The 18,229-nt window shown below is 39.7% G+C and overlaps 1 protein-coding gene across 1 annotated transcript; it reads right to left on the bottom strand.

The window, feature by feature from the left end:
* Positions 1–682: 682 nt before the first annotated feature.
* Positions 683–17,912, bottom strand: ppp1cab (protein phosphatase 1, catalytic subunit, alpha isozyme b). Its single transcript, XM_064923595.1, has 7 exons — positions 17,569–17,912; positions 13,666–13,797; positions 12,940–13,170; positions 8,462–8,566; positions 7,805–8,028; positions 1,880–2,014; positions 683–1,620 (listed from the first exon to the last, which is right to left on the bottom strand). Exons 1-7 carry the CDS (start codon positions 17,621–17,623, stop codon positions 1,519–1,521), a joined length of 984 nt encoding a protein of 327 aa, XP_064779667.1. The 5' UTR covers positions 17,624–17,912; the 3' UTR covers positions 683–1,518.
* Positions 17,913–18,229: the final 317 nt, after the last annotated feature.

Genomic DNA, 18,229 nt, shown 5'->3' with positions numbered 1-18,229 from the left:
AGCAACATGGGATCAATATTATTGAATTACTTAAATGACATTTGCACCTAGTCATTTCTTTGTGGCAGAAGCTTCATGCAGGGGTATAGCAAGCGAAAAGTCAAATTCTACAGCATCAAGTAATGCGTTCTGTTGTTCATTAATGAGTTAATAGTATTACTTGAGATTCTGCCGTAAGCCATTCATTGACAATAACACTTACTGGGGTGCTTAACCAATGAGCAACGTTGACCATATGAAAGTCCAATGACCCCTCACATTCTACCTCAGCCCACTTTAGTGTTGCAACTCAGAGCGCCACCCTATGGACAGCAAATAGACGACACTTAGTTGGTTGATATGTGACTAAACTATTGGAAGGTATTTCATGGCGAAATGTGAACACGCAGCGCCATGCTTCTCTCATTTGAGGCGCAGAGAATTACAGTCCCAAAGCTGACTGTCATAAAAATGTCCCGGAACGAAACGTTGCCACAATAAAAAAAACATGTAGAGGTAGTGTGTGCAGGAGTTCTTTAAAATATATATATATATAACTAAACTGGATTTCATAACAAAAGCACTAGTCCATGTCAGTTTCTAAATCAATTTAGGTTGGTAGAGAATGAGGATTAAGAAATGGGATTTAAATTATGAAGCCCCCAGAAGGGGCTTGAAACATTAAAGCCACAGTACAAAAAAAGAGGGGGATAAGGGTATCATTCCTTTTAATATGACAACAAACTGCAGTGGTTAGCAAAGATAAGACAAGCAATGAATGAAGAACTTCATTCAGATTCTTGCTTTATTGGTCAACTTGATGAGACTACAAAACGAATTCACAAAAAATCTCTTTCAAGTAATCAAATCTGTACAAACCTAAATTGTGTGGTTTTTACAGCTCTGGCTCGTATGAATCTGTGAAAAGGGTCATTGTATGTGTGTGCGAGTGGAGGGCATGCTTGCTTTCCTTTGAGACAATTGACACATTTAACCTCTCCTGCTCGAGGATATTCAAATGTCTTTCTTGAAGCGGGAGTAGTCACACGGCACATACACATCTGTTTGATATTTTACAGTACAGGGGACAGGGAAAAAACAAACTAATCCCCCTTTGCACAAACACACCATCTGTTTGCACGAGTTTGCTGCTAAATTCATCAGGTCAGCTGTCTCCCGAACCCAGCTTTTTTCAGTCACAATTACTGTACAGGACGACACTGTGGTTCCATCCTTTCAATGGGGCAAAGTGGTAAGAGAAGGGGATAGTACAAATCTCTCAAATTTTCACACATAATGCACACACACGCACACACTTTTTAATGCTCGCTTGCAGACGGAAACACACGCATTCCATGTCTCGTTCTCTCAAACACCCACTCATAGACAATTCATAGCATTACATGTTTTTCTTACGATAAAAAAAGGAAAAAGCCCTGGGTACTGGTTTGATTTCTGGCTGTTTGGTGAAAGAGAGGAAAGAGAGGTAGAGAGGGCAAACATGGTGGGAGTGCAGGTGGAGGCTGAGGGAGGGGCGAGTCATTTCACTTCTTGGCTTTCCTGGGGGGGGGTGACAGGACGTCCGGAGCCCATGCCCCCTCCACCCCCATAGAACAGCTTCTTGTCTGCAGGCTTCAGGATCTTGGAAGGTTTGAGAACAAACAAATAAGAGACTTGCATTCAAAATCAAGAAAACCCTATAATACATGCTAACTATATAACACTATAAAAACATTAGTGCAGTTTTAAAATAGTACTATATTGATTCCAAAAAGGGGAAATCTGTTTACACCAGCTAATACAGACAAGTACCATTACAGACAAAACAAAGGACATGCAGACAACATCCTCAACACAATACTAAAACTTAAAGATTAGAAAGTTAGTAATATCCCTTTACCTGGAAGGAGCACATGAGGGTCTCGTCCACGCTCATCATGGCTCCGGCGTTGTCAAACTCGCCGCAGTAGTTGGGGGCCGAGAACAGTGTCACTAGCTGCCTCTTCGCAAAGAACTCGTAGCCATCCTCAACCACCTGAGGAACGAAGTAGGGCTGTGTTCAGTAGGCACGAAATGGTATGAAATGGAGTGAAATGAAGAGGTACAATCTGAAATTGACCAATAAATGCTAGTTTTTGTTTTCCATTGCAAAACCAACCCGATTAAGGTCGACCGATTAATTGGCATGGCCGATTAATTAGGGCCAATTTCAAGTTTTCACAACAAACGCTAATCGGCATTTTTGGACGCAGCTTATGGCCGATTACATTGCATTCCACGAGGAAACTGCTGACCACCTATTACGCGAGCGCAGCAAGGATCCAAGGTAAGTTGCTAGCTAGCATGAAACTGATCTTATAAAAAACAATCAATCTTCACATAATCACTACTTAACCTAGTAATATCGTCAACTATGTGTAGTTAACTAGCTTGTCCTGCGTTGCATATAATCAATGAGGTGCCTGATAAATTATCATCGAATCACAGCCTACTTCGCCAAACGGGTGATGAAGGCACATTCGCGAAAAAAAGCACAATCGTTGCACAAATGTACCTAAACATAAACATCTTGACTTTCTTAAAAATCAATACACAGAAGTATATATATTTTAAACCTGCATATTTAGTTAAGAAATTCATGTTAGCAGGCAATATTAACTAGGGAAATTCTGTCACTTCTCTTGCATTCATTGCACGCAGAGTCAGTGTATATGCCAGAATTTTACATAATTCTGACATAACATTGAAGGTTGTACAATGTAACAGCAATATTTAGACTTAGGGATGCCACCCGAAATACGGAACAGTTCCTTATTTCACTGAAAGAATAAACGTTTTGTTTTCGAAAAATTATAGTTTCCGGATATAACCACAATGACCAAAGGCTCGTATTTATGTGTTTATTATATTATAATTAAGTCTATGATTTGATATAGCAGACTGAGCGGTGGTAGGCAGCAGCAGGCTTGTAAGCACTAATTCAAACTTTACTGCGTTTGCCAGCAGCTCTTAGCAATGCTTTATCATAACGCTGTTATTGACTTCAAGCCTATCAACTCCTGAGATTAGGCTGGCAATACTGAAGTGCCTATTAGAACATAAATAGTCAAATGAAAAATAAAATACAAATGGTATAGAGAAAAATAGTCGACGCATCATAATTCCTATAATAACTGCAACCTAATATTTCTTTACTGGGAATATTGAACCACCAGCTTTCACATGTTCTGAGCAAGGAACTTAAACATTAGCTTTTTTTACATGGCACATATTGCACTTTTACTTTCTTCTCCAACACTGTTTTTGCATTATTTAAACCAAATTGAGCATGTTACATTATTTATTTGAGACTAAATAGATGTTATGTATTATATTAAGTTAAAATGAAAGTGTTCATTGTTCATTCAGTAGTGTTGTAATTGTCATATATATAATATATATATACACACACACACACATTTTAAAAACGTCCGATTAATCGGTATCGGCTTTTTAGGTCCTCCAATAATCGGTATCGGCATTGAAAAATCATAATCGGTCGACCTCTAAAACATACAACCAAATACTTATCACTAGAGACAAAAGATTAAAGGTGGAGCAAGTAGGATTGTCATCCACAAATGTACCCACCCACATTTCCAATATATGTGGCGTCACAAAACAGGCCAAGTATCACAATAGCACGGGGGGGTAATCGGGGAATTCAGAGTGGACTAGCGCCCTGTTCGCGCTGAATGCTTGTGCCCGTTTTCTAACCGTTATGCAGATGTGCTGCGCAAAAAAACTGTCACTGATATTCCCACTTCTACTCAATACAACACATATTGACTTCACACTGTTCACTTTATTAGTGCGTAGAATGTTTGATTTGCTCATATTTGCAAAGCCTACCTGTGATTTGGCTGGAAGAATGGGAGGAAGGAATATACTGTACATGCATAATGATCTTTATGCCTCATAAACAGACACATCACTCTCTCCCACAAACATATACACACACTGCACCCAACTTTAAAAACATTAGGCACCAAACAGAATCTAAAGGAGAAGCAGAAATAGATTTTGTATACACAGTTGAAGTCGGAAGTTTACATACACTTAGGTTGGAGTCATTAAAACTCGTTTTTCAACCACTTCACAAATTTCTTGTTAACAAACTATAGTTTTGGCAAGTCGGTTAGGACATCTACTTTGTGCATGACACAAGTAATTTTTCCAGACACCCACAAGTCTGGTTCAATTTCCAAACGCCTGAAGGTACCACTTTCATCTAAACAATAGTATAAACACCATAGGACCACGCAGCCATCATGCCGCTCTGGAAGGATACTAGTTCTGTCTCCTAGAGAGGAACATATTTCAGTGCGAAAAGTGCAAATCAATCCCAGAACAGCAGCAAAGGACATTGTGAAGATGCTGGAGGAAACAGGTACAAAAGTATCTATATCCACAGTAGAAACTAGTCCTATATCGGCATAACCTGAAAGGCCATACTACGGTTTGCAACTGCACATGGGGACAAAGATGGTACTTTTTGGAGAAATGTCCTCTGGTCTGATCAAACAAAAATTGTTTGGCCATTATGACCATCGTTATGTTTGGAGGAAAAGGGGGAAGCTTGCAAGCCAAAGAACACCATCCCAACCGTGAAGCACGGGGTGGCAGCATCATTGCTGCAGAAGGGACTGATGCTATTCACAAAATAGATGACATCATGAGGCAGGAAAATGGGGATATATTGAAGCAACATCTCAAGACATCAGTCAGGACGTTAAAGCTTGGTCACAAATGGGTCTTCCAAATGGACAATGACCTCACGCATACCTCCAAAGTTGTGGCAAAATGGCTTAAGGACAACAAAGTCAAGGTATTGGAGTGGCCATCACAAAGCCCTGACCTCAATCCAACAGAAAATGTGTGGGCAGAACTGGAAAAGTGTGTGTGCGAGCAAGGAGACCTAAAAACCTGACTCAGTTTCACCAGCTCTGTCGAGAGGAATGTGCCAAAAATTCACCCAACTTATTGTGGGAAGCTTGTGGAAGGCTACCCGAAACGTTTGACCCAAGTTAAACAATTTAAAGGCAATGCTACCAAATATTAATTGAGTGTATGTAAACTTCTGACCCACTGGGAATGTGATGAAATAAATAAATAATTCTCTCTACTATTATTCTGACATTTCACATTCTTAAAACAAAGTGATGATCCTAACCTACCTAAGACAGGCAATTTTTACTAGGATTAAATGTCAGGAGTGGTGAAAAATTGAGTTTAAAATGTATTTGGCTAAGGTGTATGTAAACTTCTGACTTAAACTGTAGTTTAGGCTTACATTAGACCTATATGAATCCTAGCTTTGAAAATCATGAGTAGCAGGCCTTTTCCCTTTCTTCCTGTGCCAATCAAATGTTAGAAGGTTGTTAGCAGGCTAGGTAACATGACTGAACAACATGTTAACAAACCTATAATTAGCAACACGCGATTAGTTTCAAACGGCCAGTGACATGGTTTGCGAAATGATATCAAATGTGTGCGAAATCGCACTGGAAGAAAAAAGGTAACTTTGGTAATATGTATCATATTTGTTTTTACTGTTTGAGCTAGAAACTCCTTAAACTGAAATTATAAATAAAATTGACTTTATAAACATTTTACAACAGGCGCCAGCTGGTTCTTTAGATCAGAGGGAGCGACAAATTTGGTAGTATTTTTTTTAGAAACAATACTACGGTATTCTAAAATGTTAGTATCATAAGCATCATGACGTGCAACACTAATTATAAGTAAAGAGTTTGATATGATCAGTGAATGCATAATGTAGTTATTTTGTTAGATATTTCTCCCTATTAGCTGAAATCGTATTTTTTCTAAGCTATTTTAGCTGTCACACTAATTGTTCGGTCCTAATCTAGCATAGAATCATGGGAATTTGTTGCGCTGAGGTTGCCTCCCTTTCAAGGCATGTGTTGCTAGGCAACCCCCCTGGACTTGCCTGGGCAGGCCTTCTCCCCCAGCGGCTAAAGCCAGGGTGAGAAACTAGTGCTATGAAACAAAATAAATACTTCACTCTGAACTACAAAAATTTGACTAGGATTCATGATAGTGTTAGACTTAGCAATGAAAATAAAAATAAAAACGTGGGAATTGCAGCTGTCGGTAAGTAATGAATACGGCAAGCTTCTAAAAAACCTTCTTGGATATAGGGGGCGCTATTTTAATTTTTGAATGAAAAACGTTCCCGTTCTAAACAAGATATTTTGTCACGAAAAGATGCTCGACTATGCATATAATTGACAGCTTTGGAAAGAAAACACTGACGTTTCCAAAACTGCAAAGAAATTGTCTGAGTGCCACAGAACTGATGTTACAGAAAAAACACAGATAAAAATCCAATCAGGAAGTGCCGCATTTTTTGAAACCGCCTCATGCCAATGACTCCTTATATGGCTGTGAATGGGCCACGAATGAGTTTAGGCTTTCTGTCGCTTCCCCAAGGTGTCGACAGCATTGTGATGTATTTGTAGGCATCATTGGAAGATTGACCATAAGAGACTACATCTACCAGGTGGTCGCTTGGTGTCCTCCGTCGCAATTATTGCGTAATCTCCAGCTGCAGTATTTTTCCGTTTGCTTCTGATGAGAAGCCAACTGCCACCACTGATAGATTATCGAATAGATATGTGAAAAACACCTTGAGGATTGATTCTAAACAACTTTTGCCATGTTTCTGTCGATATTATGGAGCTAATTTGGAAAAACGTTCTGCGTTGTAAGTGACTGCATTTTCCGGTAATTTTCTTAGCCAAACGTGATGTACAAAATGGAGCTATTTCGTCTACACAAATAATCTTTTTGGAAAAAATGAACATTTGCTATCTAACTAAGGGTCTCGTCATTGAAAACATCCAAAGTTCTTCAAAGGTAAATGATTTTATTTGAATGCTTTTCTTGTTTTTGTGAAAATGTTGCCTGCTGAATGCTAGGCTTAATGCTATACTAGGCGATCAATACTCTTACACAAATGCTTGTGTAGCTTTGGTTGAAAAGCATATTTTGAAAATGTGAGATGACAGTGTTGTTAACAAAAGGCTAAGCTTGTGTTTGAATATATTTATTTCATTTGCGATTTTCATGAATAGGAAACGTTGCGTTATGGTAATGAGCTTGAGGCTGTGATTAGGCTCCCGGATACAGGATTGCTCGTCGCTAGAGGTTAATTTAAGGACGCATTTTTTCAAGTCTTTAACTCTTATTTTACCAGGTAAGTTGACTGGGAACACATTCTCATTTACAGCAGCGACATGGGAAATAGTTACAGAGGAGAGGAGATGAATGAGCCAATTGTAAACTAGGGATGATTAGGTGACCGTGATGGTATGAGGGCCAGATTTGAAATTTTGCCAGAACACCGGGGTTAACACCCCTACTCTTACGACAAGTGCCATTGGATCTTTAGTGACCACAGAGAGTCAGGACACCTGTTTAGCGTCCCTTCCGAAAGACGACACCCTACACAGGGCAATGTCCCCAATCACTGACCTGGGGCATTGGGATATATTGTTTTAGACCAGAGGAAAGGGTGCCTCCTACTGGCCCTCCATCACCACTTCCAGCAGCATCTAGTCTCCCATCCAGAGACCAACCAGGACCAGCTTCAGAAACAAGCCAGCAGTGGGATGCAGGGTGGTATGCTGCTGGCATTCTAACAAGTTATCAAATAAGAAGCTGTTCTTAATTGACTTACCTGTATAAATAAAGGTTAAATAAAAACAGTATACCTGCCCGGGATCTTTCTGCTCCCTAAACGCCCTCGGTAGTCACTGACCTGGTGGGCCCTGCAGATGAGGTCCATGTCGTGCTTGTGGAGGAACTTGGTGACCACGTCGGCGCCAAAGGTGAAGGAGACGCCACGGTCATTCTCTCCCCAGCCCAGCACATCCTTGTCCGGGTCTGCCCACAGCAGGTCGCATAGCAGGCCCTGGTCAGGCACGTCCGTGGGCCGCATCACCCGCCGCACCTGCTCCATAGACTGGAGATCAGGGGACAGGCCTGGGGGATGGGAGGATTTAATTTTTATGAGGTATAGACTGTCGCACGAGAGATAGCTTGGGTGTAAAGCTTGTATAATATATATTTTTAATATGGCTTTTCAATTACAACCACCTAAAAGATCATTAAAAAGAATACCCTTTAAGATAATGGAACTAATCTCGGTGATGTCCATTTCTCAGTCTGCCTAAATCTCATCGGTCATGGTCTGAATGACAAAAACTACAGCCTACATCCCAGCCTGGCCCTATCCAAAAGATGTAATTTCTCTCTCTCTCAGCTGAGTTTTTCCTTTCACTCTTTCTACGCAGTTGATATTCTACAGTTGCAATGGGAGTTAACATGGCACATTGTGACAAGGACACAAGGGTATTTCAAAATCAACCGGAAATGTGTGCAGAGGAGCCATTTGATAAATACTACAACTTCATACCTCCATGACAACAAAATATCTTCTCGTCGACGATGGCCGCCACAGGCAGGCAGTTGAAGCAGTCGGTGAAGGTCTTCCACAGCTTGATATTGTACCGCCTCTTACCTACAAGGGGCAATATCTAAATTAATCTAGGGCGTATTCAGTAAAATGAACAGTTCAGAATGTTGGGAATTGCAACGTAATGAATAGAGATGATGCCCAATTCTTCATGACATAAAATAATTTCTGTTATACAAAATGCCTTTCTATCTGAACGTTTTGTAATGCGTTCCACCCGTCAAAACTGAACCCTGATCTTCAAAGCTAATTAACCTGGTCTTTGCTTTGTCCTGAAAATCACTCACATAATTTATTGCATTCTTATTTTGCACTTTGCATAATACATGCTCTGTAAGCAACCAATCGTTTGTCGACCTTTTTAAAAAATGTCAAAGTTCCTCACTAAAACTCAAGAGTTCAGCTCGTTTGCGCAACTTATTTAATAATGTTTTATTTGACCAGTCATGTTGAATTAAAGTCATTATGGCATTGGGTGCATAAGAGTTCAGAATGTTAATACATTTATTCTATATACTGAGATATGGGACGACTTGAGATCCGTGTGGCAACATCCGATGCCTAACCATGAAAATTCAAGTTAAGTGTATGGAGAATAGGATTGGGCAGCATCCAAATTTTCATATTGTCATACTGTTCTTCTCTCATCCCAGGATTTACGTTATTATCAGCTTAGTACACACAAAGACAAGCCCACGAAGTGCAAAGACAGGTCATCCAGCTCACAAAGTTATACATACATTAGGTAGGTGCTACCTAATGTCATTTTTGGTGAGTTTGGAACTTTACAAGCGAATGTGAACGAGAGACATTGTGCAAATGAACACATTTTTGACGCATGCTTGTCTGGAGGAAGAACAGTACAGTACTGGCTCTGGAGCAGCATGTGTACACACTGTGTCTGTGTGGAGTCGCTAGCGCAATGGGCCTGACTGCTCTACTTGGAGAAGATGGGGGAGGAGGCCACGGGCTGAGAAAAAACACAAGGAAAATCAAGAGAGCAGTGGCAGCTGCACAGATAACTCATCCAAAGGGCTTTGACTTCTCAAACACGGCCAAAAACTAATACAATATGATGCCTTGTCATCTTATTAATTCAGCCACTTAGATAACTAGCAAGTTAAACTAAGGTGTAGCGTTAACACAGAATTCTTTGTTTTCCACATAGGAAAAAATATCAAATAAGAAATATTTTGCGGCTTTTTGTAAACGCAGATCTAAAATGCTTCTTATTGTAATGTCTGCTCTGCATCAATTCTGTCCTTCAGTTTCCCTTCTCTACTCGGATGAGTATTCACGAACGAGCGTTCTATCAGTAAACAGCGCTCTGACTGATGTGTAGCTACTTTTTTTTGGTGTAGCCAGTCTACTTTTCTCCAGTAAAATGCAAGATTAACTTTAAGCAAAAAAATTAGGAAAGGTAGCTGGCTACATTCTTTCTATAATAAACATTAGAATGTTTCCCCCCCACCTTTATTTAACCAGGTAGGCTAGTTGAGAACAAGTTCTCATTTGCAACTGCGACCTGGCCAAGATGAAGCAAAGCAGTTCGACACATACAACAGAGTAACACATGGAATAAACAAACATACAATCAATAATACAGTATAAAAAAATCTATATACAGCACGTGCAAAAAAATACCTTGATTTTTCATTGTAAGCTCATTTACGTGTAAAAAAACACTTGACTTTCAATATAAAACGAGACCCCTGTCCATATGCAGTCAGTCAGTCGACCTCTCTCAACCTCTGAATGCTCAGCTATGAAAAGCCTGACCGGTTGCACCCTCTATAACCACTGTTTATATTATTTAACCCTGCTGGTTATTTATGAATGTTTGAACAGCTTGAAAAATTATCTGGCCTTTATGGCCATGTACTTTCATAATCGCCAACCAGTTCGGATTTAAGTATAACTTTTGTATGACTGACACCATTAGTGAGAGGTCTAATGCTTTATTATTTTATAATTCCTTCCCTCCGATTTCATATTCATTATATAAATAGGCCCATGTGCACCTTCATCAGATGAACTGCAACATGTCGGCTAAAGAGATTTAATTCATGAATGCATGTGAAAGTTTTTAATATTGTGATCTGTTATCCAACAATGATTACCATCTTCATCATTATTATTAACCCTGCATTATAATTATATAAAAGCCCCTTAGATAGATATTCTGTGTTTTTATTTACAGTAGGGATGGACAGCTGGAGGCATTTGAGTTAGATTGTGGTTTAGAGTAATTAAGCATTGAATACATTGCAAGTTCGCCCATTTTGGCCTTTAGGCTACACTTTACAATAGGACAAATCATTGAATTTGATGAAATACCGTTTAAAAATGTATATGTTTATTAAGTAGTCTTGCTTGTCTCAGAGCAGCGTGAAACGCAGCTGAAATAGTTGACCACATGCTAAGCTATTGCTTCAAATCCTATTAAAACAATTGGATGACTTGGGTGTTCCAGTAAGCAACAATTTGTTGCCTTCACTAGCCTACTTTATTCCAATATTTCTGTCATTCAGTGATATTTATTCCAATAGTAATTTGTTCTGGATCCATCCAGACAATGGATGGACAACAATGCATTTGGTGGACTCGGTAAGAGTCAATTGTCATATACCATCGCACGGCCTCGGGAGAGGCGAAGGTTGCGAGCCGTGTGTCCACGAAACACAACCCCGCCAAGCAGCACTGCTTCTTGACACAATGCACGCTTAACCCAGAAGCCAGCCACACCAATGTGTCAGAGGAAACATGTCCACCTGGTGACCGTATCAGAGTGCACGCGTCTGGCGTGCCACAGGAGTCGCTACAGCACGATGGGACATGGACATCCCAGCCGGCCAAACCCTCCCCTAACCCGGACAACACTGGGCCAATTGTGCGTCGTCTCATGGGTCTCCCGGTCACAGCCAGCATGGGTATCGAACCAGCATCTGTAGCAACACAGATTGCACTGCGATGCAGTGTCTTAGACTGCTGCACCACACAGGAGGCCCCATCCACAAAATGTTGTGTTGATCAATTGCCTTGGAAAAGTATCAAAATACTAAAATACTACTTAAACAAGACTATTAAACAATTTAATTTAAAATGTTCATTTTATGAACACAGAAAATAAATTATGAAATGCTAATTATATAAAGCAGCCCATGTAATCATATGCCAGAGAGTAGCCACAATCGGCCCAAGCACCAACTAACACATTTGGGCCAGATAACTGGAACCGGCCTGAGCTCAATCTCCGCATCCTAGCCGTAAGTAATACTGCCAGACTCGTACCACATGACTTCTGACTTTCAGCCGAGTGCCCTGACTCTCAGCCGGAATTGGCCCAGATCTAGTGTGCTAGCTGGGGATGGACTCACTGATGGTTGAAGATGAGCGATTGGCAAAAGCATCACTCTAATCACAGTCAGAAGACAGTTGAAGAAACTTGAGTGGACATACGGAAAGGCTCTTTTGTAAGACATTTTATTTTTTTTATGTTTTATATTTTTATTTATTTAACATTAACCATGTGTTTGTTCTCTTGTTTTGTACTGTTCTGTAGTTGACCCAATTATTAATTTGACAAAGAACTTTGCGTAGTGACGGCCAAGACATGGATCAAAGCTGGCGAGACATTCAATTGACATCATTAAAAGATATGCTGGACACTATGTCAGAGAGTTTTTTTTGGGACCACATTGTGTCTATTGTCCTGCTAATAGCCCTTGTGAAAACATGTTTTCAAAAGGCCTCCAGGGCCGACAGAAGTTGCTTACGTTTTCCCTCTTCCACCAGCCTCTTCCATTCATTCTCATAGTAATTTGTTTTGGTTTGCATTGCAAATGAGGGCTTAAACTGGTTCAACATGCCAGCAGAGTAAGTACACATTTATGTAGTAAAATTAAGGTTAAATAAAAATAAATAAAAGACCAACACTTTTAACTGCACATTACTCAACACTAGCGAGACTCATGTCATCTACGGTAGGCCTACAGTATACAGTGGGGAAAAAAGTATTTAGTCAGCCACCAATTGTGCAAGATCTCCCACTTAAAAAGATGAGGCCAGTAATTTTCATCATAGGGTATTTCCTTAAAAAGTAGCTACAAATAAACATTTATGGAAAAACTTCAAATAAATAGCTTCAACGGTACAAAAAATAAAATTAAAACACGCCGTGGCTATTTCCAAATACGGTATACCACCCAAGCCGGATGGAGAAGTCAGAATACCGCTCATGCTGTAGTGCTTACAATTATCCTTGTGTACTCATATGAATTGTTATATGCATTTACTGTGTGTGTGTGTGCCCATGACTGTTATGCTCATTTATGAAGCCTCATGTGGATGCAGGTGCTCTATCGTGTTTTTTTCATGTCTGTCTGTGTTATGCATCTGTCCAAGCCCCAACAACTCACACTCATCGTAGAAGCCGTATATTCTGTTGATGGAGGCACACTCGTGGTTGCCCCTCAGCAGAAAGAAGTTCTCTGGGTATTTGACCTTGTAGGCCAGCAGCAGGCAGATTGTCTCCAATGACTGCTTTCCTCGGTCCACATAGTCCCCCAAGAACAGGTAGTTGCTCTCCGGGGGGAAGCCTCCGTACTCAAATAGTCTCAGCAGGTCGTAGTACTGACCGTGGACGTCACCTGTGAGTGGGCAGAGTTGACCATGGTGTGTAAGGTCACAAGAGTAACAGGAAAATGTTTGTTCAGGTTGTTACTGTATTGATGTTTGTGTTCAAAACAGAGCGGGGACTAAAATAGGCTGTTGGGCACCGTCACCCACAGCAAAATACTTCAGTTAAATGAGCTTGTAGGCCGAGTATAATTTTTTTCAGTGTTCATTGTAATGATTCCTTTCGGTTGAGTGTTGTTAAACAGATAGAGAATAGTTTTCCTAATTGCCATAGCCTACATATGGTGCTGGCAGCACTTCACTTTTCTACACTTTCTTCCCTTATTGCTAAGAAACATGTCTTCTGTTCCTGAGCCATCTCCTGTCTTTACACTTTGTATAGCTGATGTTAATGGTGATGATGATTAATCAATTTCCCTTCTTGGAACTAACAAAGTTCTACTACTTTGATGTACAACATTTGAGGCACCCGTTTCCCAACCCCAGAAATGACAACTTGGCCTCACCACAAATCTTGAGTGGCGCCTCGAGTTCGAGCAGTATTGGCTGGCTGAGGAAGATCTCCCGGGACTTGAGGCAGAGGCCACGAATCTCGTTCTCCGTCAGCTGCACATTTTTGCCAGGTCGGGAGCCCTTCACTGGACAGGAGACAAGGACAAAGTGAATACTTGTTCATACACAACACTGTGCCTCATGTGGAGCGAGATAACTGTGTAGCTGTTTTCAACTGACTTTTCAGCAGCAACTCAACAAAATCTTGAGGGAATCCTATGAGTCGGAAAAGGATATTCATATGATAGGTAAGATATACAAAAACTTGCAGAGAGCCTATCCAACTGACAACTTCTTAGGAAAAAAAATAAACTAGTGAACCCAATACTTAAAAATAACTGATATTGGCACAAGATGGGGAAATTCTGGAACAGTTAACAAAAATGCAGTTCAAATGTATAGAATTTATTATACAAGACACAAAATTCACAAATGATATAGCACAACGACAGAGTCATGTCTTAAGTGTAAAACTAACAATGACTCAATAATCCATGCCTTCTGGGAATGCTATGAAGTCCAAAAGGTATGGGTGGAAAATTTGCTGTCAGAAGTATTACAATGTAAATGTACTTTTAATCTGTAGGTCTGCATATTTCAAGACATGTCATGAGGGTGCAGTAAGGTACCTGATGTGTTGGACGATACTCTTCTCGTCAGTTATATTGAAATAAATTATACTTAAACTGGAAATCAGCCAATCCTCCATTGTTAAGACAATGGAAAAATCATAGGGCAGCCTAGTGGTTAGAGCGTTGGACTAGTAACCGGAAGGTTGTAAGGTCAAACCCCTGAGCTGACAGTTCTGCCCCTGAACAGGCAGTTAACCCACTGTTCCTAAGCAGTCATTGAAAATAAGAATTTGTCCTTAACTGACTTGCCTAGTTAAATAAAGGTAAAATAAAAAAATATGATTCATTATCTAATTATTGAAAGAGCATGGGTGACGGAGAAGACCAAAATGGTGCAATTTGTGGTGGAGAGTAGTGCAGGTACTGGGGATAGGGGTGAGGTCTGTAGGTTGTCTGTTCTGTATTGTTTGAAAGAAATGTAATAATATTTAACAAAAAATGTACTTCATTTGCTATCCGGCTTTCGAAACATTTGGCCCTTATCTTTCATCAGTGAGAAGGAATCCTTCAAATAAAAGACACGTACTGTAGCAGTTTTTTCCAGATCCATACAGCTATATGTGCCACCATCCGACTGGACTAAACATCCCAAGTTAAGCTTACACAAAGGTATTCGGAGCAAGCTAGATAGCTATTTTTGCACAGGTGGTCGTGTCTGTCTTCAGTCTGTTTTCCATAAACAAGCGCTTAACATGAAGATATGGCTCTGTGGGAACAATAACCCTAACCTAGAAAAAGGCGTATATCAATTGAACCTTTTGTTTTCTGAAAATGATTGCTGATATGAAATAGAGGTTGACCGATTAATAGGAATGGCCGGTTAATTAGGGCCGATTTCAAGTTTTCATAACAATCGGAAATCTGTATTTTTGGACACCGATTTAGCCAATTTGTTTATTTAAATGTTTTATTTTACATCTTTATTTAACTAGGCAAGTCAGTTAAGAACACGTTCTTATTTTCAATGATAACCCACCCTTCCTAGGCCAACTGCCTTGTTCAGTGGCAGAATGACAGATTTTTACCTTGTCAGCTTGGGGATTCAATCTTGCAACCTTCCAGTTAACTAGTCCAACCCTCTAACCACCTGCCACTCATTGCACTCCACGAGGAGCCTACCTGTTACGTGAATGCAGTAAGAAGCAACGGTAAGTTGCTAGCTAGCATTAAACCTATCTTATAAAAAACAATCAATCATATTCATTAGTTAAACTAGTAATATCATCAACCATGTGTAGTTATCTAGCATGTCCTGCATTGCATATAATCGATGCGGTGCTCATTCACGGAAAAAGGACTGTCGTTGCTCCAACGTGTACCTAACCATAAACATCAATGCCTTTCTTAAAATCAATACACAGAAGTATATATTTTTAAACCTGCATATTTAGCTAAAAGAAATCCAAGTTAGCAGGCATTATTAACCAGATGAAATTGTGTCACTTCTCTTGCATTCATTGCACGCAGAGTCAGGGTATAGGCGATAATAATAAACGTCTTGTTTTTGAAATGATAGTTTCCGGATTCGACCATATTAATGGCCAAAGGCTCGTATTTCTGTGTGTTATTATGTTATAATTAAGTCTATGATTTGATATTTGATAGAGCAGTCTGAGCGATGGTAGACAGCAGCAGGCTCGTACCCATTCATTCAAACAGCACTTTCGTGCGTTTTGCCAGCAGCTCTTCGTTGTGCTTCAAGCATTGCGCAGTTTATGACTTCAAGCCTATCAACTCCCGAGATTAGGCTGGTGTAACCGATGTGAAATGGCTAGATAGTTAGCGGGCTGCAAATTAATAGCGTTTCAAACGTCACTCGCTTCGAGACTTGGAGTAGTTGTTCCACTTGCTCTGCATGGGTAACGCTGCTTCGAGGGTGGCTGTTGTTGATGTGTTCCTGGTTCGAGCGAGGAGAGGGAAGGAAGCTATACTGTTACACTGGCAATACTAAACTGCCTGTAAGAACATCCAATAGTCAAAGGTTAATGAAATACAGATGGTATAGAGAGAAATAGTACTATAAATACTATATTAACTACAACCTAAAACCTCTTACCTTGGAATATTGAAGTCTCATGTTAAAAGGAACCACCAGCTTTCATATGTTCTCATGTTCTGAGCAAGGAACTTAAATGTTAGCTTTTTTTACATGGCACATATTGCACTTGAACTTTCTTCTCCAACACTTTGTTTTTGCATTATTTAAACCAAATTTAACATGTTTCATTATTTATTTGAGACTAAATTGATTTGTATTTATGTATTATATTAAGTTAAAATAAGTGTTCATTCAGTATTGTTGTAATTGTCATTATTACAAATAAATAAATAAGCCGATTAATCGGTATAAGCTTTTTTTTTGATCCTCCAATAAATCGGTATCGGCGTTGAAAAATCATAATCGGTCGACCTCTAATATGAAATATAAGGTCCTTATGCTTCCAAAACCATACCGCAAGAGATGCGTCTTAATGATGGGGCGGCAGGGTAGACTAGTGGTTAGAGCATTGGACTAGTAACCGGACGGTTGCAAGTTCAAACCCACGAGCTGTTCAAGGTTTAGCCAACTACCTATCCAGCTAGCCAGATAAAAGGTTTGGCTTGCACAACACAATATATTAATTCAAAGGACAAAAGTTAATGTGTTTTTGAACATTTTAACTTAAATTTAAAAAATTCTACTTTGAGGAAAATTTTGAAATTTTTTAAAAATGTTTCTCACATAATAACATTTTTAAGTATGCAGTAAGGTGTCTGGAATATAATAAATATGGTAAAAACAAAGGTAGACATTAATAAAAGCATTACTATATCTTCCTAAATATTTTTTACAATGGTGGGGCGTGGTAACGTTAAAACAGCGCCCCGTCAGGCTTCTACTGTATTGTAACGAAACAGGCAGGGAGCAGGCCTCGAACCCTCAACCTTCTTGCCCAAAGTCCAGCGCGCTATCGACTGTGCTCCAAAAGCATGCTCAAGCTGCAGTCGATATCCGCGTTTATAAACCAAGGGTCGTTACAATATAAATAATTTGCTCGATCAGAAGAAAAAAAAAAAAAATCGCTTACACCAAAAATAACAAAAACGTCACAAAATGTCGTCATAATATATGCGCGACCTGTTTCGACTGGGAAGCATACGGTGAGCTTTAGTCGTTGATGCTAGCTAGCTTGTGAAGTTGCTAGTTCACCACAAAAAAAAGTGTGGAAAAAGAGCTGTTCTTACCTTCCAGAAGTCGCTGTATGATGGAGTCGATGTTTAATTTATCGGCTTCTGCCATAATATTCCTGTGATAATTTTTCCGTTTAAAATAATATTTAAAAAAAAATGTAGCAGGCTTGTTAACTAGGTGTGCTAGTTTAATCAGCTAATGTTAGCCCGCTAACCTTGCGCCAGATAATGCCTCAATAGTTGAAGTTGGGGGGGAAACTTTAATGGATTTCCCCGGAGAATATTTGAACAAAACGCTTTAATTATCGACTTTTCATACCGGTTTAGATTTCACCGAGTTATATTTCAATTTGTTTCACCTTCAACTGGATAGCACCCAGCCCTCAACAAAAGGACCGCTGAGAAGCGAGCAAGAATAACGAAGTACTTCCGGGTTACGATTTTTTTGGGGGACGCTTCAGAATAGAAGTCTTATCCTGAACACGTTGTAAATGAATAATTAGAGCGACATTTGTGGTAAATGTGCAAATAGCGTTCTGTTATATACAAGTTATGATACAAAGAATTAGATCAACAATGTTTTGTCTGTACACAATTTACTGCACATTGTTGCAGCAATGAGCACTTCTAGTTTCCAAATCCAGAGTTAACACCCCCAGATGCTGCTAATTTTGAAGCAATCAGGGCAATCAGTTTAAATCCATTCCGTTTTTCA

This window comes from Oncorhynchus masou, chromosome 18, assembly GCF_036934945.1.
Source record: "Oncorhynchus masou masou isolate Uvic2021 chromosome 18, UVic_Omas_1.1, whole genome shotgun sequence".
NCBI classification, from domain to species: domain Eukaryota; kingdom Metazoa; phylum Chordata; class Actinopteri; order Salmoniformes; family Salmonidae; genus Oncorhynchus; species Oncorhynchus masou.
The sequence above is the reverse complement of the archived record's forward strand: the minus strand, read 5'-3'. Positions and strand labels throughout refer to the sequence as shown.